The 24,758-nt window shown below is 42.3% G+C and overlaps 1 protein-coding gene across 7 annotated transcripts in view; it reads left to right on the top strand.

Moving 5' to 3' along the window:
- Positions 1–24,677, top strand: part of DLC1 (DLC1 Rho GTPase activating protein) — a 238,546-nt gene extending 213,869 nt beyond the window's left edge. For all 7 annotated transcript variants that reach the window (XM_075500130.1, XM_075500131.1, XM_075500129.1 and 4 more), the window contains 12 exons: positions 2,707–2,788; positions 10,093–10,156; positions 13,038–14,464; positions 15,649–15,825; positions 17,755–17,914; positions 18,094–18,292; positions 20,545–20,758; positions 21,162–21,276; positions 22,191–22,412; positions 23,126–23,343; positions 23,518–23,691; positions 24,229–24,677. In XM_075500130.1, the coding sequence (XP_075356245.1) occupies positions 2,707–2,788; positions 10,093–10,156; positions 13,038–14,464; positions 15,649–15,825; positions 17,755–17,914; positions 18,094–18,292; positions 20,545–20,758; positions 21,162–21,276; positions 22,191–22,412; positions 23,126–23,343; positions 23,518–23,691; positions 24,229–24,349 (3,173 nt within the window). In that variant the 3' untranslated portion in view covers positions 24,350–24,677. The remainder of the gene's footprint in view (positions 1–2,706; positions 2,789–10,092; positions 10,157–13,037; positions 14,465–15,648; positions 15,826–17,754; positions 17,915–18,093; positions 18,293–20,544; positions 20,759–21,161; positions 21,277–22,190; positions 22,413–23,125; positions 23,344–23,517; positions 23,692–24,228) is intronic.
- The last annotated feature ends 81 nt before the right edge of the window (positions 24,678–24,758 follow it).

Below are 24,758 nucleotides of genomic sequence, written 5' to 3'. Positions count from 1 at the left end.
CCCAATGAGACTCTGAAGCACTCTTGGAGTTTTAAATTTGTCCCAGGTTTCTGTTATAGTCTGAATCTTCCAAATGTCCTCATAGCACAAATGTTATGGTAGCACCATGGTACATTCCCTGTAGTTAAAACACAAATGAACTATATTTTCATGAATGTAGTCATCCACTGCTTCGAGCCCAGTTGTAGAGAAACACAGCTGTGTCCAGCTCCACCAGCCAGCTCTCCTAATGCAGCAGAGGTAGGAAACTCTGCGTGTGCGTGGATGCATCTGTACACCTCATGATTCCCAAGTCCTATGTGTTTTTTCAGAACAGTTTGGGTTGGTGTTAGACACGGGCTCACTATGAAGGGAAAAAAGAACATACAAGCCGTTGTTGCACAGATGTGCAGCAGCTCCTCGAAGAGACTGCTCCCTCTTGCACTCCCTTGTCCTTCTGTGGGATGGATTCACTTTGTGTGTCCACTTTTACAAAGGTTTTTACTCAGTTAAAACTGGTGTCTTCATTGCCTCCGTAACCCACTAGGAACTTGCAGTTTTGGCATACAGTTTTTACACTCTGATGCAGAGTAACATACAGAAGTTTGTTTTAAAGTGCGACATCCTTTTTATAGATGTATATTATTGTTCAGAATTTCCCCCCCACACCACTTAAAATTACTTGCATTGTAGTGAAATTACTATGCACTCTTATCTGCCTCTTCTTTTTTATAAAACAAACTCCAGCTGCTGCTTGTAAGAATGAGCATAGAAAGTCCATTATTTACAGTGAATAACTGTTGGAAATTACAGCAAATGCTGAGCTAACCTTCTTGAAAAATGATCTCGTTGAGCTTTGATTTGCAGCTGCATTGGCAATATGAGATGATAATAGCACTTTCAAAAGCAGCACTTGGCAAAACTTTTCTTCGCCTGTTCAGAAATTAAATTTCCTTTTATTATTTCCCTTCCTTTTCTTTTTTTCTTCCTTTGTGCTAATGGAGATGCCAAGATTTTCTTGGGATGCAGAGCTGGGGCTGTACTTCCAGTCTTTGTTAAAACTGGGGACAAGACTCTCAGCTGAATATGTGGGCTTGTGGTTTTCATGTTATGCTGAGCTGTAAGTGCATTCAGAAAACATGTCCTACCTGTGCTTACCATTGCCCTACCTAGAGACTCTAAACTTACAAAGTTTCTAACATAGGACCATGTCCTGCCTAACATCGTAAGGACTGCAGAGGTGAGAGCAAAAGGCGAGAGCAAGGCCAGCCATACCTATTGAAAAGACAGCTGTCCTTATATGAAAACAATATACCATTGTCTTTTGCAAGCCCCCCTGGCAGCAGCAGCGGCAACAACAAAAACAGCAGCAGCATAAATTAAGCATTAAATAAATGGACTCATGGAGACTATCAACTTCTTCCAAGTCACCTCTCTCACTTAAGTTCTCCCGTATCTTTCCTTGTGGACACTCTAAGGTACTAACTTTCTCAGAGGAAAAACTTATATCAGTACTGGTGAAAAATACCGGCTTTACTTGCACCTTGGACTTAAAATAGTGAAGGGGAGACCTATGGAACAATTGGGTATAGTACAAGAGTTCTGAGAAGTCACCTCTATGGAGTGGTCCCACGCAGTACGCATTTAAAATGGAGATTAATCAATGAGCCTTTGTCAGTTGCTTTGCTAAAACTGCAGTTTTCTGTAGAAAAGCTAGAATTTCTTGCATTTCACAGAATATGTCATAATTGGTTTATTCCTGAGGCAAAATCAGGACAAATAATTCATTTGAGAGATTATCTATTGGTATAAAAAAAGCCAGACTATTAATTACCTTTCCGTAAATTAACACCAATACCATTCTTGTTATCATTTCAGCTCACTCTTTCCTAGTCTCTGGAGATTAAAATATTTTATAGGCAATCACTTGGATCAGGAAAGTTGTATGCAAGTGCAACAGTATATTCGGAGTGTGTTCTTGTATTGCTCTGTGCCCTGAACACCCAGTGGCTTTGGTGGGAGTTTTGGCTGTGCAAGGAATGCCGGATCAGGACCTGTATGACAGTCAGGAATCTGTGGAGGACAGTAAATAATATATATGTGGTTGCTGCTTCAGAGCTGTAGTAAATTTTCAGCTCTCTGCCGACCTTGTTTCCTCCCCTCACTCTCCCAATTGTTTACCTAAATAATCTCTTAAGGAGAGGAGGCGGTATGGGCTCCATGCAGCTTGGCTTGCTTTCATTTCAGTCCATATCTCATTAATGTTGAAACAGTGTCAAACTTTTAAATAGCTTGATTAACAGCCAAGGAGATTCTGTTTTTCATTCCTTTCCAGAGATTTCGGGTTTACTGACCTTTTTTCTTTAATGTGAGATATTAGTACTTTGATGGAGATTGTATATTTATTTTAAATAAAGCTAGCCTGAATCAGTTCACGCTTCTGATGTCGGATAGGGAGCTCGCATTTGCGTCTTTCCCTCTCCTATTGTTTTATCTCTGCTGTCCTCATTTTTTCCCCCATTATGCATATGAACATTCAGTTATCAAAGCTGCGTGTCACAAACTTGTACGTGAAAAGGAAGCGTTTGAGATGGTAACGTGCATTTACCTGAGAAGTGCCAATCACTGGCATCTTGGTGAGCTCAACTGGAGGCAGCTGATTGTTCTGAAATAACTCACCACTGGGAATAAGAGTCATTTTGATTCCATCTGTCTCTATTCCTACAGATCTCCTTTTTCCAATTGACATTGCTCTAGTCAAGCGAGAGCATGACTTTCTGGACAGAGATGCTATTGAGGCCTTATGCAGGTAGGTGAAAAAAAATCACACTGCATTTTGAAACAAAACTCTTCCTGTGTAATAGAAAGTGTAACCTGGGAAAAGCATAACATCAACTGAATTATGTACTATTAAATAACCGTTTGCTTGAGACCTTTTTATTATCCACTATCAGCATGCAGTTTTCATTAGAATAATATATTGGACTAAGTGATGTTTGTACTTAAAACAAAGTTGGGAGGAAAGTGACAGGAGTCTTTGTGACAGGCATGTTTTTAATTCTTATTATTAATTTGCTTTCATTACTAATTCCCAAATTAGTAAGGCACGTGGAAGCAGAACTGTGCTGGCTACAGCCATCTGCACGTAGAACTATGGCATCGGTTCCCACATGGGAATTATTTTTTGGGAGCAGTATTAGCAAAGCCATGCTGCTGCACTCCATTACTCGCCTCTCTTAACGTTGGTGAGCAACGATGTATACAAACAAACCAAAAAGCTATGTATACAAACCCTCATGCTGGCCTCAGTGCATCACCCTGTGTGTGCCGTGATCACAAAAGTGAGCGTGGGTATGGCTGTAAGGGGTAATGTGAGCGAATCCAAGAGTTTACCACCACTGCGAAGGCTGGCCTGCCCTCAGCCATGTGCTCCCATTACGTATCTTTGTTGATGATGGGCTCCTTCCACGAACCAGTTGAACTCACTCTGCAAAAAGAGTCTGAGTAGTTCTTTGCTGGGTTAGTAAATTAGCCCGTGGAAGGGCATAATGAACTGCAGAGCAGGTGCCGGGGATGGGGCAGGACCCCACCGCCAGCTGCAGGCGCAGGAGGAGGGATGGGTAGAGAACAAGAGGGAGCAAGACTTGCCTGTCTGTGGCAGCATGTTTTTAGAGAACTACAGCCTCAGCATTACCGATTTTATCGTAAGAGCGCTTGCAGTGGCCCCATCTGACACTTAACCCATCCATCAGTTACCTCCTCTAGTGCGAGTCCACAATCTTAAATGGCAAAAAAATGCCTTAACTTTTCATATCTCCTATTACCTAGAAATGAGTACAGTTTTCTGCCTCTGTCCTCCATTATGGCAGCTTTCCAAATTGTCTGCAAAATGAATGCTTTCGGATACTGCATGCATGATGTCTGCAACTCTAAATGTCAGTAATTCTAATGAATTACAAAACCCTTTTAAGAAAGGCTTTAAGTTTATAGTGTTCTCATGCCATCACTGCCATACTTGGAAGGGAAAGAGAGCGACTGGAATTTAAAGTTCTTCAGAAATATTTACAAGATTTTCAAACGAAGAAAACAGATTTGTTGTCCAGTCATTGGGAGGGGAAAAACCTCATTAATGTTAAATTCACACTCAAGATGTGCCCTACTCAAGTGTAGGGCACCTATTCCATCGATATTAAAATGTGATGCATCGGTGTGCTTATTTGTGTGCTCTGGGTCTTGTGAAGTCATTGAACAGAAAGTACAGCAGTGTGAATAAATGCTGGTTCCCAGAAGCATGGTCTTCCCTTGCCAGGAAAACAAAATACAGTCAAGCCAGCATATTTTGGACTTAGCGCTTGCCTGTGAGAATACTTTGTAACCTGGCATTATTTATATATATGGGGAAAAAATGGTAGCAGATCATTTCTCACTGGTGCAAGTAAGAATATGCCCTCCATATCTCTTTGAGATTTCCTGCTAGTGTGATCGATAAAAGCAGTTAGCACTTTTTCTGAACACGGAGGACAGTAAAAAGATCTGTATCCTAATAATGGGAGCTTATATTGTAAGCCTTCTAATAAAGGCAAGCAAACTAAAATGATGTGGGTATATAGATATTTCGTGAAACTAGGAAGTTTTTCAGAAGTCTGCTAATTGTAAGATAACCTCTTTGCTTTCATCTTCAAATTGTTTTCTGTGTAATATGCCTAAGAATCCACGGGTCTCACTGTAGTTTGAGACAAAGATTTTAAAGGTTGAACTATATCATTCTGAAGCCTGTGGCGTTTATATCAGAGTTATCTTCTAGAAGATAACTTTAAAACTGAAGCTAATGTTTCTCCAGAAGCGTTCAGATCCCACCTCAGAATAAAACTGAAGTAGTTCAGTTAATCATCTCAGATGTCTGAATTTGGCCTTTTACCATTTGTGTTAGACAAAAGCAGTGCATTATCACAACATACCCACCTTTAGATTTTTTTTTTTCCACATCTGCTTGTTTAATTTTGTAAAGCTCATTAAAAAACATGGAGAAGGCCCATCATTTGGAATGCTGCATTTCTGCCTGAAGCCTGGGTTTATTTTGACTCATGCCATGGTCAGTGTGTAAACAGTAAAGGGTTTTACTCAGTAAAAGACTTAGAGCTGCTTCACAACCTTAAGTCTATGACTGTTTCTTGACTGAAAATCAGAATAGTTTTGGAATTATTTGCATTTTCAGCACAGGGCTAAATGGACACTGTATGCAGTGGATGGTAACACTGAGAATCTGCTTTTGTGTGTAACAACCAATGTTCTGCCAGCAGTTCTAATTACCTTGTTCTAATTACTGCATGTGAAGAAACAATTTTTAAAAAGACTGTAGAAATCACAGTGACAGGGATTTTTTTAAGGTTGAAGCATTTTAAATGATAGTTTACATCTGAACAGTATTGTAAATTATCATTTAATATCTTACTAATGGAAGCAGGAAAACTAGTGTAACTTTAAAAACAGCTTATTAGTAAATGTTTTGCCAAATTCCTTTCTAAATGGAAAAGGTATCAATAGCCACCCCATTAAGGATTTTCATGAAAAATTTTAAGTGAAAAGTGTGTTGAGACTTGAATTACAGAGACAGCATATGGCACTTGGTAACAGTAGACGATAGATGGTTAAGAAATGTCATTTAGTGATCTTATCATGAAATGTAGGGTTAAAAGTGTCAAAGTGTTGACTCTAATTTGCTAGGATGCTTCATGTAGTGACTGTGCAAAGCACTGCTGGCCTTGGTTTCATAAGACTTTATGTAGATTAATGACTGGGAATTTATCTCCAGAGGATAACTAACTGGCTGCATCATGCGCTGATGAAACTAAGTACTGAAACATGCTTATCCTAAAGGTTGTTGCTAAGTGCAAAATCCATAGCAAGCCATGATGGAAATTCTATTTAATCTCCTTACGCATAGCTAGAAAACTGCCACACTATATACACGAGAGGTTTCTTAAATCTTTTACCATCAGGACTTCTCATCCAAGAAATTGATTGTAGTGGATTTGCATGAGCAGCATTCACTGCTCATAGCATTTGGTTTGTAGAGAGCTGGCCTCCGTTGCCGGCTGGAATGTGCAGATGAACCCCAGGAGCCAGCGTAGAGGCTGTCCACTGCAGTGAGACAAGAAAGCCCTTCTATCATCAGTTACAGGTACAATGGAGTTGGAATTTGCCCTATAAGAAGGAATTAAGAATTTAAATCCATCAAGAAAATATTTCAAACTTTAAAGCTAGATCATACAGTTACTCAGATTGAAAATTGTCATTTAAAATGCGTAAATCTAATATTCTGCATTGCTACCACTGTTCTTGGGTGCATGGGGTGAGAATTTTCTCCTGCTAATGAGAGCAGAGTGAATTACCTGGGGTTATAGCCAACATGGGTTATAGCCAACTTCTCCTGGGGTTATAGCCAACGTGGAACTGACTGGTATCTAGATTAACAAAGACTTCACATTGTGAGCCCATATTTTAATTTATAAATTAGCTGAATTTAGCTGTTCACACTGCAGTTTTTCCTAGTGAATGTCTTGTTCAGGCTGCCTTTCTTAAAAGGAGTTCAGGCTAAGCTAGTTTGGCCATTTCTGAGGAGAAGACTAGGAAAAATGCATCCTTTGCTCATTTCTGAGAGAAGCTCCAGTGCCTCATGGTTTGGGTGTGGCAGGTTCAGGCTTCCAGTGTAATGGCCACTCAGGGCTGATACGGGCCAGTCTCGACTCAGGGGCTGGGATGAGAGGCAGGTCCTGTTGCATTGGTCACCCTCAGGAAGAAGGGTTTTACAGAGCTGGGGTGAAGGAGGGTGAGAGCCTGGGTAGGAGTGCATGGAGGGTGAGGAAAAGCGACGTCTTGGAGATGTAACACTCCACAGGAGTGAGATACCATCTGGATATGAAGATGTATAGAGGGCTGACTCGAAGGCATTTATCTAAATGATTGGAAGGAATATTATCTTGTCATCCAAACAGTCATCTAGAAAGTGGCCGGGGTAGGAGGCATTGTAGAAATTGAGACTGAGATAGCCAGATGGTGAAAGCAGATGTAACGGCTGTCTGCAGCAATCCTGCCCCATCCCTCCATCTCCCATCTTGTCCTCGCGAAGGGGTCGCTGAGACAGGTTTGGGCAGAATAAGACGGAGCTAAAGAATGAGGCAGATCTGCTGACTGTCAGTAGGGAAATGGTAAGTTGAATTTATACCTGGGAATGGAATTACCAAAGGAGCTGGTCCAGAGCCAGAACAGAAAATTGTGGTTCATTAACAAGCATCGATTTGATGAGATCTGTAGAAAATGAATGTGTGCTTATACGCTTAAAAAGTATTGCAAAGCATATGTGAAGGTTAATGACAGTTGTATAGGTAACTCTCATCCTGGCAAAGCCTAAACTTTGTAAGCTTAGCTTTGTAGATTCAATAATGTGTTTGGAAGGGAGTTTTGCATGTTGTACTGTGTTTTCAGTGTCCTGTAGCTCAAGGAACTGGGCACTGCTGAACTTGAGCAGAAGTTAAAGCAGGATGTGCGATGTATATAATGAAAGTTGCAGACCTGAGGCAATCACTGCAGAGCATTTAGGTTTTAAAAGGGAAACTGGTTTTGTGATGAAATCATGTCAAATGTGTAACAGAGCCTTTATTTGCCTCGCTGCTATTGTTTTTAACCTCGCTCATTGGGGGTTACCTTATCTTGCCTTCATACTCATTGTTGTGAAGTGTGCGCTGAGAGATTTTTTTTTTCTTAAACACCCTCTGTGGAAACAGAGATCTTTGCTCTACCCTTTTCTACCTATTTCAGGGTTTTAATTTGAGTAGGAGAAAAGTCTAGGGATGTAATCTTTGTGAAATCAGAGATCGTCTTTATTAGAGGTCAGGCACTCTGGAACGAGATAAAGCCTGATACAGGGATTTGGTGAGAACTTCTCTCTGCATAAGTCAAAGGTTGCAACACTGTGAAATTTGTAAATTATTACACAATATAGAACTGAAACCAGTTTAATATTCCCTAGTCTTGAGGTCCAGGAGTTTGAGAGGAGGATGTTTTTATAGCAGAGAGGGAGGCAGCTTTTTGCTGCTGTGTGGCCTCTTAAAAACCAAAATACAAGTTTTGTTGTGTTGCGCGTAGATGGGACATTCACGCTTCACCCATGCTGTAAATACAGTTCCTCTGAAATTCACTGGACGTGTGCATGTACCCACCAGGTGCAGCCAGCAGGACTGAGCCTTCTGCCTTTTAAAGTCAGAGCAAAGATGAAAATAGAGAGATCTGGATAACTTTTCTAACCTGCCACTGCCCTACTATTTGACCCATGGCAATTCTTCCTGTTTCTCTTCTTCTCTGCTGTGTTGTGGCTGGGTCTAATTATAGATCAAACTGCCTTTTTTTTACTTCATGACTGCAGCAAAAGCACCAGTAGGAGCTTTTCCATTTTCTTTGATGGCCTCAGGATCAAGTCCTGTGTAAATACCATCTGCAACCAATCCTGTGCATAAAAGGCGAGGGGAAAGAGAGGAAACTAGTAATTCTTCCTGTGCACACATTTTCTAGATTCAAGTTACAAGTTTCATGAATCTGAAAAGACTCATCTGAAGCAGCAGGACAAGTCAGCATTTCCTTTTTTTTTTTAGTTTTTCAAAGCTGCTGATACAGGCTCTTCTTTACACTTTGCTCAAACGAATTATGTGAAAATTATACAACTTCCTTCAGAATGAATTAGGCTTTTTAAAGGTCAGTTTTGCTCCTGTTGAATTTGGGCTGCAGTGCGGCTGAAGGAAAGGGGCGGCTCTGCTCCTCTGCCTCCCCCCTGCACACGCTACCCTTCACGCAGCTCAGGGAACTGACCTGGGAGAAATTCAACCCAACAAAGTATTGAAAGATTAGTTTTCAGCTCGGTTAGTCTCCTCATCCAACCCACAGTACAGCCTCATGAGTGGAGGTATTAACACAAGGGACCAAACCATCACCTCCGTGAAGCTGCTGCTTCAGCTTTTCTGCCTTCTGCAGCACACCCAGCCCCTTCCTGCCCTTTGCCTTGCCATAGCACCAGCGTTGCTCTAACCGTGCTTTACCAGTGCAGATTTTAGCTGAGCCGTGTCCCTGGAGCAGTTTCTGGGGAGGCGAGGGCTGGGAGGAGGGCAGGAGACCACAGCAGCCTGCACTTAGCTGTGCCTAAAGTGCCATGGAGCTGGGTGTTTAAAACAGTGCCAAGTTTTGCTCTGCTTTAAGCTGTTTGTGCTCAGCCCTGCACACTGAGCTTCGGGGGGAGAGGGGAGAAGAAAGATAATTTTTTTTGTTGTAAGGATACCTACCAGATCATTAGCTCATCGGGGAATAGGGGGATGCTTATATACATTCGTACAGTACTTCAAGGTATGCATCCAGACTGCTATCACATTTCAGAAAGAGGCTGGTTAACTATTGTTGCTGCAGCAATTTATTTTTGTTTAAATTTTAGTCCTTCAGAACAACATTTTTTTATGTATAAAAGAAACTCTCAGTTTAGGAAGGAAAAATCCGGTCTGTGTTTTGTTTGGTTTTTTAAACTGGTGAGTTGTCTTGTCCCAGGACTGTACTGAAAATAATCATTGTTCACAAACAAAGTAGACACCTAATAAGTGGAAAATAAGTTTTCCTCTGGGAGGTTTTAGCTTATAAAGTACAATTCTAAAGCAGCGTGCTTTTTTCACACAGGCAGATGTACACAGTGTCAAATAAGAAGCCTTTGCCGTTATTTTCAGTCTGTCGAGATTGATTGTTTCAGGGTTCAGATGTCTGCTATTTAAACAAATGTAATTATTACAATTCAATGGATATAATGCACTTCTCAATTTAGTCTAAGTTTCCGTTCACTTCTCTTTACTTTGATGCAGGTAATTGTGACAAATAGTCATCCATCCCTCCCTCTGAAGTTAGAATACAGCCAAATGTAATGGGTTAATGGTTAAGTATAATTAGGGCTCTAATTGAAACTCTGCTTGTGGCTATTTGTATGCAAAGCAGTTTGGGGACAGCCTTCACAAAAGCTTTTGAACTGGAGTAGCCCGTGTCAAAACACTGGAGTGGTCTCTTAATATGGTTTCCTTTGCTTTGCAGGCGCTTAAATACTTTAAACAAATGTGCAGTGATGAAGCTAGAAATTAGTCCCCACAGGAAAAGGGTAAGTTCCTTTAACGTCTTCTGTTACAGCATTGTACATTAATAAAACTGAAAAAAAACCCCATCTAGCAGATTGCTTAGCTGCAGTCTAGGATAACACCTGAGTAGAACCTAGCAAGGACACACAGTCAAAACTCTGCTTACATTTCATTTTGTGTTCTCACTGAGTGAAAACTGCAGGGCTTGGCCGTGGGTGAAGGTTATTCATCTAGCAAACTCTTCCCCGGGATGCTGCTCCCAGTCTGAAAGGCACTGGGCTTCTCTGCCTGCCAGTGAGCTTGCCCGTGTTGTAGCATATTACCTGCACTCAGGCAGGATTGGAAAGAGTACGCTCGATGGATGAGATCCTGACCAGCCCCAGTGAGCTGACCTGAATGTTAGAACATCATCTTTGGCATCATCTTGACAGTTTTGGTTCTTTGCCATCACATTAGAATTGTATTATTTATTATGATGTAGACAGGATCAGTTAGGCTGTGCTTGGCCTGCAAAGGAAAGAGCCAGTCCTTTGTAGGGTTGGGCACGTTGTTTCCTTGTTTTTTAATTACGTAGCTCAAAATTAAAGCAATATATTTACAGAACACATCAGCTACCTTTTTAGAAAGCTTGCATGTTTCCAGGGAGCTCAGCAGGAATTAAAAGTGTTTCCTGAATCTTCAAGATCCCTGTGGAGCGTGGTGAGAAATAAGAGAGCACCTACTGTAATTTCAGTAAGGTAGTACCGACCGAAAGCTGAGTTGCTGGGGTTTGCTAGTAAGGTACCACTCAATAGCTGTCTTAAAACTATGTGTGTGTCCTAGGAGGGATCAGTAGTTGATACTGTCCCCTGGGATATGACAACTGCAGATAAAGATGACTGAACTGAGGCAATACAATGCTGCCCTACCCTTAACAAGAATGCATACAAATGCTCTGAGGTTGTTTACCAGGAATTAATCCCCTCTTTCCCTATCTGTTTGTGGTATGTTGGAAACAGCATCCAAGCTCCAGAAGATAACACTCGAAGGCAGCATATGTAGGAACTCTTTAAAAGTAGGGGTAGACAGCTGGATTGCCGTTTATGACCGCCAGAAGATTTCTCCTCCCTGTTCCTGAACCTTGTTAACACTGGAATGATCAGTATTGCTGTTAGAGGTCAGACCAGACCCGACTTCAGGTCCAAACCCCAGATCTTCCGGAGTCTGGACATTACCTTTTGTTTCAGTCCTTCTTGATTTTCATTCACCACCCATGTTCCGGCGGATGGACTTGGATCCTATTCCCTTTTGTTGTTGACTTCATTAAAATCGATACTTAGCCTTTAAAGCTTTTTAACACTAGGGAAAAATTGTGCTGACAGAAACATGTTGCCTTATGTTTGCATTGACTTCTTTGCAAATTAAGATCACTTTACTGCTCCATTTTTTCCAGTCAAACCACATTCACCACCGAACCATCATTATTATGCCTTGGCAGTTTTCAGGTGACTTTTTTCCTCCTGAAAACTTTAAATAATCAAGCCAGTCCTCTTAGGTTTTCATCTGAGTCACGGACAGAAGTACTTTGTAGTAGTTGGGAAACAAAGCAAATGACGCTTGCTCTGTGTCTCGTGTATTTAGTTATAAAAAATAAATATGGTGTTTCACTTATTTTCCTGAGCTGACGAAAAGTGCTATAAAAAAAAACCCAACCCAAAAAACTAGGAGAGGATCAGGAGCTAAAGTATGCATAAATAAAATACTTGAAATATGAATAATTTACTTGTTTTTCAGAGAATAAATGTTTGTGTTCCTGGCACACAAATAGTTACAGTTTGGGGCATGCATGTGTGTTTGTTTTTAAATTAAAGCAATCTAAACAAATTAAGTGAAACTCATGGAGCTGGGTGGCAATTAGTGTTTCCTACTCTGAAGACCAAAGGTCATTTTGTGGCTTCATGGTGTCGTATTAAAATATCTTCATTGGTTTTATTCTTCCAACATGAAATTTTCCAGATATTTAGAAGACCAAATATGTCAGTCCCAGGATCATTCACTTTCAGTATTTAGATGAAAAGATTGTAGGCGTAAGCGATGTACGTGTAATTGTGCCCTCAGGCATTACTCATACATCAAACATCATCAGTGGAGATGTTATTCACAATTTACTTACGTGCTATACTGTCGGTGAGCTCTTGCCGCTCGCTATCTATGAGTGTTAAAGTTTGCCTGAAGCGAGACTGAAGTAGAAACTTCACAGGACATTCTTAAAATGTTAGCTGCTAGCCTGTGGGAGGAAGAGTGGACCAGGTAAGAGCCTGGAGGCATCACACTCTTGCAGTGCAAGAGCTGCTTTGGCTATCTCATTAGTCACAGCGAGGAGACCGTTCCGACTTCTCGAATGGGTGAGGAATTACGCCGCTAGAATTCAGAACGTATGAGAAACATCTCGTAATTGCAAAGAGGAGTATAAACACACAGCCACTATCAACAGAGTGTAACTTTGGAGAGTGTCCAGAGGGACCCCAGCCCCTGACTGACTCCAGTTTAAAATTTTATGCATGCCAGGAATTTCCATTGATCTGAGGGCTATCCACTGTGACCAATTAATTAAAAGTCTATGGATACTAGGGTTTTTAGAAAAGAGCAATTTAAAGCAGATTGTATTATTTGTTTCTTTTTACAAAGCGTATACCTTTTGTATTTAAAAACTGTTAAAATATATTGCCTGTCCCATGTTATCTTTTCCTGTGATGGGCTTTATGGCCTAATCTTCCTTCCCTGAAGTAAAAGACTTTTCACTTTAAATTCAGTGAGAACAAGGTCATGCTTAAAGCAGTTTAGTGGGCATTGTATTTAAATGCAACCGCCTGTGCTGTTTGGGCAGTTTGCAAGCAGTACTTTCAGGGTTCTTCTCCTTTGCAGAGTGAAGATTCGGATGAAGATGAACCTTGTGCAATAAGTGGCAAATGGACTTTTCAGAGGGACAGCAAGAGGTGGTCGAGGCTTGAAGAGTTCGATGTGTTCCCTCCAAAACCGGACTTGAATACCCCCTCCCCGGAAGCTCCTCACCTTACTAACGCGGCAAGCCGTGAGAGTGTGCTAACGGATCTCAGCGAACGCCAGGAGGTGGCTTCTATTCTGAGCATCAGCAGCACCAGCAGCCACCAACCAACCCTGCAGAGCGAGGCGTCTACCACCAGGACAAACTCGGTCGTGAGCGTTTGTTCATCGAGCAATTTCGTAGCAAATGATGACTCATTCAGCAGCCTGCCCTCGCCCAGGGAGCTGAATAGCTTCAGCTTCAACACGAAAGCCAATGAGAAGAACACCAAGTCCAAAACAAAGAGCCTGCTCAAGAGAATGGAGAGCCTGAAAATCAAGAGCTCTCACCATGGCAAGAGCAAAGCTCCTTCGAAGCTTGGCCTTATTATTAGCGGGCCCATCCTGCAGGAGGGCATGGATGAAGATAAACTGAAACAACTGAACTGCGTGGAGATTTCTGCCCTCAACGGCAATCACATCAGCCTCCCCATGGTACGAAAGAGGAGCGTCTCCAATTCCACTCAGACCAGCAGCAGCAGTAGTCAGTCTGAGACGAGCAGTGCCGTCAGCACACCCAGTCCCGTCACGCGAACACGCAGCCTCAGTGCGTACAATAAAAGGGTGGGCATGTACCTGGAAGGCTTCGACCCCTTCAACCAGTCAACGTTCAGCGACGTGATGGAGCAGAACTTCAAGAACCGGGGAAGCTTTGCAGAAGACACCGTGTTCTTTATCCCCGAAGATCATAAGCCCGGCACTTTTCCCAAAGCGCTCTCCAATGGCAACTTCTCCCCGACAGAAAGCAACACCTCTGTGAACTGGAGGACGGGGAGTTTCCACGGACATGGCCATCTCACCCTCCGGAGGGAAAACAGCAGTGACAGCTCCAAAGAGCTGGGCATGGGGAAAAGGCGCAACTCCTCCAGCTCAGTGAGCAGCCGCCTGAGTATTTATGACAACGTGCCGGGCTCGATCCTGTATTCCAGTACGAGCGACCTGGCTGACCTCGAAAATGAAGACATATTCCCAGAACTAGACGACATCCTGTACCATGTCAAAGGGATGCAGAGAATAGTAAACCAGTGGTCAGAGAAGTTCTCGGACGAAGGGGACTCCGACTCAGCGCTCGACTCCATCTCCCCGTGTCCTTCCTCTCCAAAGCAGATCCACCTCGATGTAGATAACGATCGAACAACACCGAGTGACCTTGACAGTACGGGGAATTCGCTGAACGAAACAGAAGAGCCCGCGGGGATGCAGGACAGGAGGGACTCCGGGGTGGGCGCATCGTTGACGCGGTCCAGCAGGTGAGATCACGAGCGCTGGGACTTGGGGTGGCCCCAGTGATGGGACTTGAGGTGGCCCCAGTGAGGTCCCCTCCAACCCGAGTGTCTCTATTCACCACACTCAGTTAAGGTGCAATAGAAGTTGTGGCCATTCAAGCACACACGTGCTGTTCCCGTCACTTCCCAAAACAATTATAGGCAAGGGAAGTACTTGTGCAAGACTTTTAGACAAGTGATTCCCACACTTCGTAGCTGCATGTTTGTACGTTCAGCCTGACTCGTCGTTGAAAACCAGCCCACTCAGTAAGTCAGCATTAGGAGCAGTGTTAAGGCAGTTTTGGGGCATGATAATTCTTCAAGCTGAAATGGCGTGTGGGAGGGAGAGGGACCTCAAGTAGAATTATTCACTTTTTAAGTTGGCTAGGAGAACCAGTGTAAGTATGGTCTGGTTTGTGTCAGCGTGTAGTAAAAGCCTTGACTTTTAGACTGTTTCAAAAAATTGCACTTTTCAGTAGCAGGCTGTTTCTTAATAGCATGCTAGGGCATTAAATCTGCAGGGAAAATGAGGTTTGTTTACTTTCTCTTGATCGCTGTAGCACAGTGGGGAACTGGGGGAGTTCCAGTGGCCTCCCAGTTTCTGCTGGGAGTTTTACCATGGGATGGATGACTGTGTTTTGTATTGTGAGTAGAGCAAGGAGTTGAATTCTTTCTAGCTTTGTTTCCAGTTTTCCTTTAAAACTGGTGCAAATCATTTAGAGCCTGGTTTCTGCTGTCATTTAGTCACCTACAGCTGCTTGTATAAACCTAATAGGACTTTTAGAAGTGCTTAGTTCCCATTTGATGTGCCTTAAAAATTTGGACCGTTTTTTCTTAATGGAGTTTTTTGATTCCCAACTGCCTTAATACTGAAAGGGCTTCTGAAAAAGGGTGTTGGAGCCCCCGGAGGATATCTGACAGGGCAAGACCGTGCAGTTAACACTGAGCTGTGGGTCAGCTCAGAGCGCACGTTCCCACCTGAAGCACCTGCACGTGCTGCGTCGCACCGGGTGAGGCAGAGACGCTGCCGGCTGATGCCTGTGAAATCTCAGAAGGCAGCGGCTGCCGAGGGCAGGGAGCTCAGCAGTACGTTTGTGGTAATTCCCGCACGTGTCTTGCGGAGACGTGTCAGTGACCGGTCCTTGCTCTGTCCCCCGTCTTCTCTGCAGGCACAGGCTGAGGTGGCACAGCTTCCAGAGCTCCCACCGGCCCAGCCTCAGCTCGGCGTCGCTGCAGATCAACTGCCAGTCCGTGGCACAGATGAACCTGCTGCAGAAGTACTCTCTCCTGAAGCTGACTGCTCTTCTGGAGAAGTACACGCCTTCCAACAAGCACGGTTTCAGCTGGTAAGGGCACGGTGCCATGTGTAGACAGGCCGACTATACGAGCGCAACAGTTGTGCTCCTCCTAAGCAACTTTTGGAAAGATGCAATGAATCCCTCTGTCCCTCTTTCTCCATATTTGCACTTCTTCCTCCAGCCTGTGCTGATAGTGATTTGTGGTTTCCTAAGGCAGGGCTAAAATGGCTAACCCGTTACGTAAGTGTAATCCTATTAGGCTTGAGAAGTATGTTTATAGGGGGCACGTGAGGGAACAAAAGCGATGAAGTGCAGGGCAGCTTTCTGAGCAGGAAGATGTCCACTATCCATAGCAAAAGAACGACTAGTTGTTTATTGAGGCAGTTAGGGAGCAGTGGCACAAACCTAAACAGATCTTAATAGCCTTGCTTTTCTTCAGTTATTCTTAAATATTTGCATTAGTTTCTCTATATAATTATGTAATGAAATAATGTAAATTTCCTTTAGCGCTAGTGTCTCATTAGCCAAAATCTATTTCCCCTCTTTAAAGCACTATAAATCCAGTTAGCTTGCAAAAAAGATGGCAGGGGAGGGGGCAAGAAAGGTTGGGAGAACCATGGAGTTTTTTGTAGGCAGCAATTTCTGCTGTGGCCAGGTGTTTGTAACCCAGTTGAATGTTTTTTGTCAGAAGAATGAAATAGAAAGCTCTTTTATTACTGTATCTGCAGTACAGCCTGTGTAACCTTCAGGATGCAAAAGACGCAATAAAATTTTTCTTCTCCCTACCGCAGGCCAGCCTCCTCCCTTCCCCAGGAGTCATAGAGAGTATTTAGCTTCAGCATCAAAGTACCTCCTGTTCAAAGGCTGTTATTATGTCAGCCTTTCTAAATACAGAAGTTGTTTGTTCTGAAAGACAGAAATAAGTATTGACCAGTTATCCCTGCATGCTTCAGATTCTCGGTGGAGATCGCAATGTGTTTTTTCACATTCCATTGGCATGTTTTTTGACAAAGCAAGTATTATTCGTACATATATCAATAATGCCCTAAACTTAACTATACGGCAATACAAATTGGTTCTGTTTTACTATGTAACAGATTAGTCAGCTGTAAATCTAATGCACTGTTTGTATAGCTGTACTGTATATTGAAATGTTAAATAGGTCTCCCTGTTTTCCAGTGCTACTGTGTCCTATTAGTTGTTGCACTGGACATTAGCTTTTCTCCCTGTTTAGGAAAATGACCTCAATATTTTCACATTTTAATGGCTTTTTTTTGCCCTTTATGAAACCAATACTCTTGAGGACCTGGGGGTAAATCATTCTTTTGTATTTAGTAACTTCTTCCTTGGAGTCATAAGCAGATGGAAAGGCCTCTCATTGAAACTGGAGTGGGAGGTGGGGGTAACAACAGTCACTGGCTGACAAGGAGGGGGGTCCCTCAAAGGGGTTGTTTATAGAGCTAAAGTTTTTAGCTGACAAACTCAAATGTATTACATCAGTTTCCTGCTGTTATGCACACTGGTGGGTGGTGGACCCAGTTTGAGGACTTTGCAGAACAAGTAGTTGACATACAAAAGCTCATTGTTCAAATGCCCATCTTTCCCGAAACCTAAAGAAGCAGTGTTATAAGGGGTCACTGACCGCAGGATTTATTTTGACTCTTTTGCAATTCAATCTGGCCCCTGCAGTTTTACCCTGTAGCTTTTGTCCTACTAATATTGATGGAGTAGCACCACATTAATACTTACAGGCAGCGTACTGCCCCGAACGTCAAGCCTTTCTCTTAGAGAAACTCTGTTTTCTGTCTTCTCCCCCTTCCCAGACCTGAGTGGATTAGCTAATTTATACTGTCACTACTTTTCATATTACTGAAGTGTTTCACTTCTTTTCACTGACTTTCTGAATTACTGGAAATACAGAAGATAAATGGTCAACAGAGGTTTAATTTAATTTTGTCATTTCCTTTGCTTAAATAGGGCAGTACCAAAATTCATGAAAAGGATAAAGGTGCCAGATTACAAAGACCGAAATGTGTTTGGAGTACCGCTGCAAGTCAATGTCCAGCGCACAGGGCAGCCTCTTCCACAGAGCATTCAGCAAGCCATGCGGTACCTCCGCAACCACTGCCTGGATCAGGTGGGTTTCGCTGAAAAAAGGCTGAAAAAATAGACTCAAAACAGGACAAAATAGATAATTAATGCAAGGAAAGCTTTCCATGAAATTAGAACCCACACGTAAGAAGCTAAAGGGCATACTTAATGTTTCAAATTTGCTGGACTCTTTGTAAATGTATTTACCTTTCCATATATATTTAGGTTGGACTGTTTAGGAAATCTGGAGTCAAATCAAGAATTCAGGCTTTGCGTCAAATGAATGAGAATTCAACAGACAGCGTCAACTACGAAGGCCAGTCTGCTTACGACGTAGCAGACATGTTAAAGCAATTCTTCCGTGATCTCCCTGAGCCTCTCATGACCAACAAACTCTCCGAGACCTTCTTACAGATATACCAGTGTAAGTAGTGAGATTTCTGTGGCAGATGGCAAATGGTCGTTTGTGTAGCAAGGGTGGTGCTTTCCGATACTGCTCCTCTGGGCACTACACGTGTTGCATACGTTGATCTTTGCCTTTCTCTAGCAGCCGTTATAGTTCAGGCTGCCTCATAAGGAATGGATTTTTGATGCTCTAGTTGTATAACGATTTATAGTACAAGTTCTTTTCATTTCACCTTTCTCTGTAGTTTGGGAACAAATATAAATCCTCCATCACTTGATATAAAGTTTCCTCTCTTCTTTGAGCATACTCGATATTACGATTTGAAAATAAGCCACATCTGATGTGGCTAGGTAGAGGAGCTGTGCAAACACTACACAAACAGAGTTTGGGGCTTTCAAGGGGATCGAAATCCACTAAATTACTGAGATTTTTTTGTAAGAGCAAGGCTGCCAAAAAATTTCTATTTTCTTATAATTCATATTCTTCTATCCTTCACCACAACTTTTGAAAACAACCTTTAAGTTGGAAGCTTTTCTGTTGCTTTTCTATTACTGACTTTCTGGGTTCTGGGTTCTGTACAGATGGTAATTTTGTGCTGGATCTTCCCAAACAACATGTTGTCTTTCAAAAGTTTTCTTCAGCATTGTTTCATTGGCAATACTCTCACTTTATAAATTGGCCAAAGATTAATTAATGTTTGGTGACCAGAACTCCAAAGTTTTTGAAATATTCGTGGGGGTCCAAACTGATTGATGCACTACAGGCACCTTGCTGATCCTGTGGTTTCTCTCCCTAACGTCACCCCAGCTCTCTCCCCATGTATTTTTCCCATGGTAGCACAGCTACAACAGAACTTACTGCAAAAGCACCTTCTTTGAGCCTTTGCTGTATTTTGTGCCTTCCTTATGGTGATGGTTACAAAAAGGTTACAGGAACTTCCTTCAGAGCTCCGTAGGTGGAGGTGACGGTTTAAAATAAAAACATACATACCGTTATTTCAGTGCACACTTTTTTTGTGTGTGTTTGGATTCCCAAGAAGGTTTATGGAGAAAATTAATCAGACTCTCCACTTCCGTGCATATTAAACAGCAACTCTTTGTGGGTTTAGTGCCAGAGAAAGTTTGACAGAGCATTGCAGAAGTATCTGTTCCTTTCCTTTTGCAGGCGGTAGGTCTGAGGAATCCCCAGAAGTGGTTGGGAAGTATTCTCTCTGTGTAAAGCAAAGAGCCTTAAAGCAGCTGTAAATTTTGCTTCCCTGCAAGGGACAAAATTTCCCTTTGCTTTGGTGTTGTGCACCAGGCTGTGCACTGGAATTGTCCGCAGAACTGTGGCTTAAATGTGCTTTGAGCTGATTGAGGGGAGAGTGTAGAAAACTGGATTTTTGCTTAAAATTGCTTTCTAAACTCACCTGCTAGCCTTATGAAGTTGCTGAAGCCCAAAGCAAATGCCCATTAAATATCTGATTAGCACCACGTGTATTATGATACATGCACTGAGGGCGGTGTGGTGCTAATGATGATATAAATGCTCCAGGACTCAGACTCTGATGTCTTCAGAGATGGCTTATTGGAAATCCCTTTATAAGATGCAGATCTGCTCTGGGTTATTTCATTTTTTGTTCCCTTCCAGTTTGGAGGAGAGGGCCTTATATAAAGACACACGTCAAATTTTTCCAATGTCTGTTTGTTGTTAGTAACCAAGGAGCTGTTTAATGGTATGGGGCTTCACAGCGTTGACTTTCTTTTTCCACCGCATGACTTTGAATGATCTGCTCAATAAAGCAACTCTCTGTGTTTGGTAAAGCACTTTCTTGATATTTTATGACATCATTGTTGAAAAGGTTTGCTAGCCAATTTATCTAATTAATTCAGCTATTCTAAAATGCATACATGTTTTGAATTTTTTTGAAAGCCAAAGAATTTCTAAATTGGCTGGACTGTTTGCTTGTTCACTGCCTGACTCCAGGCTTCTGTCATTTTAGTGCATCTGCGGGAGCATGTAGCTGTTGAAATTAAATCTAAAATTAACTCTGGCCTAGGCACAACTCTTTCTTGCTTGCATTTCTTGTGAGGCAGGAAATAGCTGAGGGTAGTTAAACTAGTGGGTTAAAAAAAAAATTCCTTCATGTTTCCTATGAATGGTATGCATCCTGAAGGAAATCACTTCAAACTCGAGTCAAATATTTGAAGCTGGAGTTTGCTTTGGGATGTATTCATGCTGTGTGTGTGGAAAATCAATGGGCTGATGAGAGAATTACTAATATTATGCAGATGTGCCAAAGGATCAGCGTCTCCAGGCTATCAAGGCTGCCATTATGCTTTTACCTGATGAGAACAGGGAGGTCCTCCAGATTCTTCTCTATTTCCTGAGTGATGTCACAGCTGCAGTGAAGGAAAACCAGATGACACCAACAAACCTGGCCGTCTGCTTAGCACCTTCCCTCTTCCACTTAAACACTCTCAAAAGAGAGAATTCTTCCCCAAGGTATGTCTCTGGGGAGCAGGGCTCATTGCTGCTGGTCCCGTACCACAGCTAGCGGCGATGTGCAACAGGCACGGTCTAGCATTGGCCCTACCAGTTGTGATCACTTCGGACACCTCAGAGGTGGCACCGGCTGTAAAATGGTTATGGGATCCTACCTTTTGTTAGAGATTTGTTAAAATATAAGCAAGTTCATAAGAAGGAAGAAATGGGGGGGATTCCAAAGAAAAAGTTTAGAGAGAGTAGCAAGAGAAGTCGGTAACACCATGCCGAGATTTGGTCCCAGGCAGCACTGCTCTAAATCGCCAGCAGATTTGGGAATCCTGTTTTCTTACCAAGCGTCTCTCTTGCTCTGCATTAAATAACTGGATTTGTGTGTGTATGTGTGCTCTTTTTCCCCGCGAAGGGTGATGCAAAGAAAACCAAGCCTGGGAAAACCCGATCAGAAGGACCTAAATGAAAATCTGGCTGCAACCCAAGGGCTAGCTCATATGATCGCTGAATGCAAGAAGCTCTTTCAGGTAAAACACCTATTTGCAAAACTGATGGGTGGAATATTGGCCAACATGGCTTAGATCTGCTGTATAATGGAAAGCTAGGAATGTCTCTTTATTTTAATAAATTTTAATACATGATAAATAGCTTTTTAAAAAACTTTGCATCCCGATCTGGGTGCATACATGAATTGGAATTGGTGCCAGAAGAAAAGAAAGTTGTTTTGTTGGCACTGGCGCTCAAAAGTCATGAGGCAGTCGTGGGGTTTGGGACATTTTTGTTACATTCAAGCTGCACTTGAAATGTGTTTTCAAGCTTTTATTGTGCAGCCATGAGGGTCTGTGAACTTCAGCTCTAATTACAAAGCAAGAAGCTATTTCCAGGAATTTCAGTGCTTGTTTTATACTTAAATTCCCAAGAGTTAGCAAGACTAGGCCACAAAAGCATCCTGGAACATGACACTGTCAAACGGTAGGTTGACGGGTCTGTAGGAACTAAAGCATACTCCCTCTAGGGCCCCGGATGGAGAACTAGACAAGTCTTGAGTCCTGCTTTTCCTCACACTGTCATCGAATCTTTTCAGAGGCCTCAACTAAAGACATGACTGTCTCTTTTCTTGCGGCTGACAACTGGTCCCTCCTTCCTTCAGTCTGCAGGATAAACTGTGCTGTGGGAATGGATCTGAGTTGTGTAGCAAAGAGGGATACTCCACAGAAAAAAAAATAAGACACCCCATAAATGAGAGACTAATTTGAGTTAAATCAAAGTCACAAACTTAATTTTGGCATTTATTCACATTGAGAGCTTGATCTCCACATATGCATCCCACCACTTACAAAATTAGTGTACCCATCTTTCTGTGGCTATCAAGCTGCTAGACTAACTCTGTGATTTGGGGAGAGAGCTGCAAGAGGATGATTTCACCCTTGTTGCCCCTCAGATACCCGAAGAAATGAGCAGGGGCCGGAACTCGTACACGGAGCAGGACCTGCGTCCCCTCAGCCTGGAGGAGCTCCGGGGTGGCAGCAGCACCGCCGAGCCCTCCGACTACCACTGCTACCTCCAGGACTGCGTGGACGACTTGCTCAAAGAGATGAAGGAGAAGTTTAAAGGCTGGGTCAGCTGCTCCACCTCAGAGCAAGCAGAGCTGGCCTACAAGAAGGTATGCACCCTGTGACTCACGCCACAGCTCTGGTTTTTAGCTCACCTTCTCCAATAAGCAGGCTTTTGACATAGGATATTACAGAAGGTTCAACGCACACCTTTACTTTGCAGATAGATTTAAGAAAAAAAAAAACCAAACAAACTCTTAATCTTTTGACATAGTTGCACATCGTCTAAAAACAACATGTCTTTCAGCAGTAGTCAGCTGACATGCACTGAATTGTGTTCTGCTGTTTATCCAGCCCAGGAATGTTCTCTGTATTGCATTTACACGCCCTCGCTCACATGTGCAAAGCCTCGACAGGCTGAGTGAAGCCTCCAAGCACTGTCAATGTGCAGGCAGTAGGAAAGAAGTTTCTTGGCTCTAATCTTACACAGCTCAGAGCTAGCACAGGGAGAAATATTTCAATGGGATTTAAGATACTTAGAAAATAAACTTGGAAAATTAGGATATTTTTCTGTAGCATCACGATTTAATAGTGGCCCATACTGGAGAAGGTAACTGTAACTTTAAAATAATTCGGAAGTCAGCGTGCAGATGCCTTTGGCTGTTAGGAAAACAACCTTAGTCTGAGCTTACGACAAGCTTAGTACCATATATACATATATGTGTGTGTATTTAATTTACTGTATTTAGCCAACACTAAAATAGAAAGGAAAAGAAAGTGTAAGGAAGAGTAAAACTGAGGACTCTGTGCTGATTTTCCCCAGGTATGCGAAGGTCCCCCACTCCGGTTATGGAAAACTACTATTGAAATCCCAGCTACACCAGAGGACATTTTAAATCGTTTACTTAAAGAGCAGCATCTTTGGGATGAAGATCTTATAGATTCAAAAGTAATTGAACCTTTGGATAGCCAGACAGATATATACCAGTATGTCCAGAACAGCATGGCACCTCACCCAGCCAGGGACTTCGTAGTCTTAAGGTAAGACTTTTATATGCAATGATGTTTCTATCCTATACATATGGCAACCTTGCCTACACTTTCTGTATAAGGTAAGTTATATAGGTAAATATCTATTTGTGCATAATTTGAAGTATATTAGATGTTTGAATTACTGTTTGTCAAAGATAAGACTTTTTTTTTCTTTTTTCTTAGAACATGGAGGACAAACTTCCCCAAAGGAGCTTGTGTGCTTCTAGCAACCTCAGTGGACCATGACCGTGCTCCAGTGGCAGGTGTTAGAGTCAATGTGCTCCTGTCTAGGTATCTGATTGAGCCCTGCGGGTCAGGAAAATCTAAACTTACCTACATGTGCAGAATTGATTTAAGGTATGAATTTCCACTTTGTCCTTTTGTGGTGGTAACTTTTCTTGTATAGTTTCAGTGTAGTCAACACAATATTTAGAAGGTTCAACAGGCTTTAGCTTGGCCAGTAGTACATACTTCTCAAAGGCATGCACACAGGTCTCCGAGATGTCACAGAAAATTGGCTTCAGTGCACATCTAACAGCAGGTGTGGTTTGTTGCATTAGAAGCCTCCAGTATGTGCTCCACCATAGCTATTGGTATATAATCCCACCCCTTCCTCTGACAGATGTATTTGGATACAAGGCCATGTTAATTTTAATATTAAGTTAGTAAAGAGGACCAAGTTCTCACAAAACTTCTCATAACTTTTCCTCACTGCGGCAAACTTGGGTTTTAGCCAGTCTCTATATTAGTAAGGCTGAGCTGAGCAATAAACAGTAATAAGGAGATTTCCTAGTCGGGCATTTAACCAGCTAGATATGTATTTGCTTCTGACTAAGAAAATGCATGCAGTGTTACTGGTATCTAATTCATCATTACTTTTTCTCCACACATCAGGGGCCACATGCCAGACTGGTACACCAAGTCTTTTGGACACTTGTGTGCATCTGAAGTCGTTAAGATACGAGACTCTTTCAGTCATCAGAGTCTTGAAAGCAAGGAAGTAAAATCCAGGTGACTACTGAGGAACAGCCATGTGCTCCACACCTCAGCAACGTAGACATTACCCAAAACTGAGGCTTGTCCACGGCAGACCGGACTAGTGTACCATCTGCAAGTCATGTCATGAAGGGATGACAGCAAGAGAACTTGACTGTGAGCATTACTATAGGACTGTGGCCATACCATACACTTTAAAGCTGCTTCCTGTCTGTGTAAGGTCTATAGTGTAGGCCTCGACTGGAATACATAGGAGGACTGTGCAAAAAATTAAAAAAAAAAAAAAATTGTACTATTAGATGGTTTGAATTGCTTCTGAGAAGCAAAATTCTTTAAATGCAAAATATATTATGAAATATGGTGAAGGCTCATCATTCCCGTGTGAAATACTTAGCTTTATGTACATACCCATGTCATTTTATTTGTAG

This window comes from Mycteria americana, chromosome 4 (genome assembly GCF_035582795.1).
Source record: "Mycteria americana isolate JAX WOST 10 ecotype Jacksonville Zoo and Gardens chromosome 4, USCA_MyAme_1.0, whole genome shotgun sequence".
Taxonomy (NCBI): Eukaryota; Metazoa; Chordata; class Aves; order Ciconiiformes; family Ciconiidae; genus Mycteria; species Mycteria americana.
This window is presented reverse-complemented; position numbering and strand designations above follow the sequence as displayed.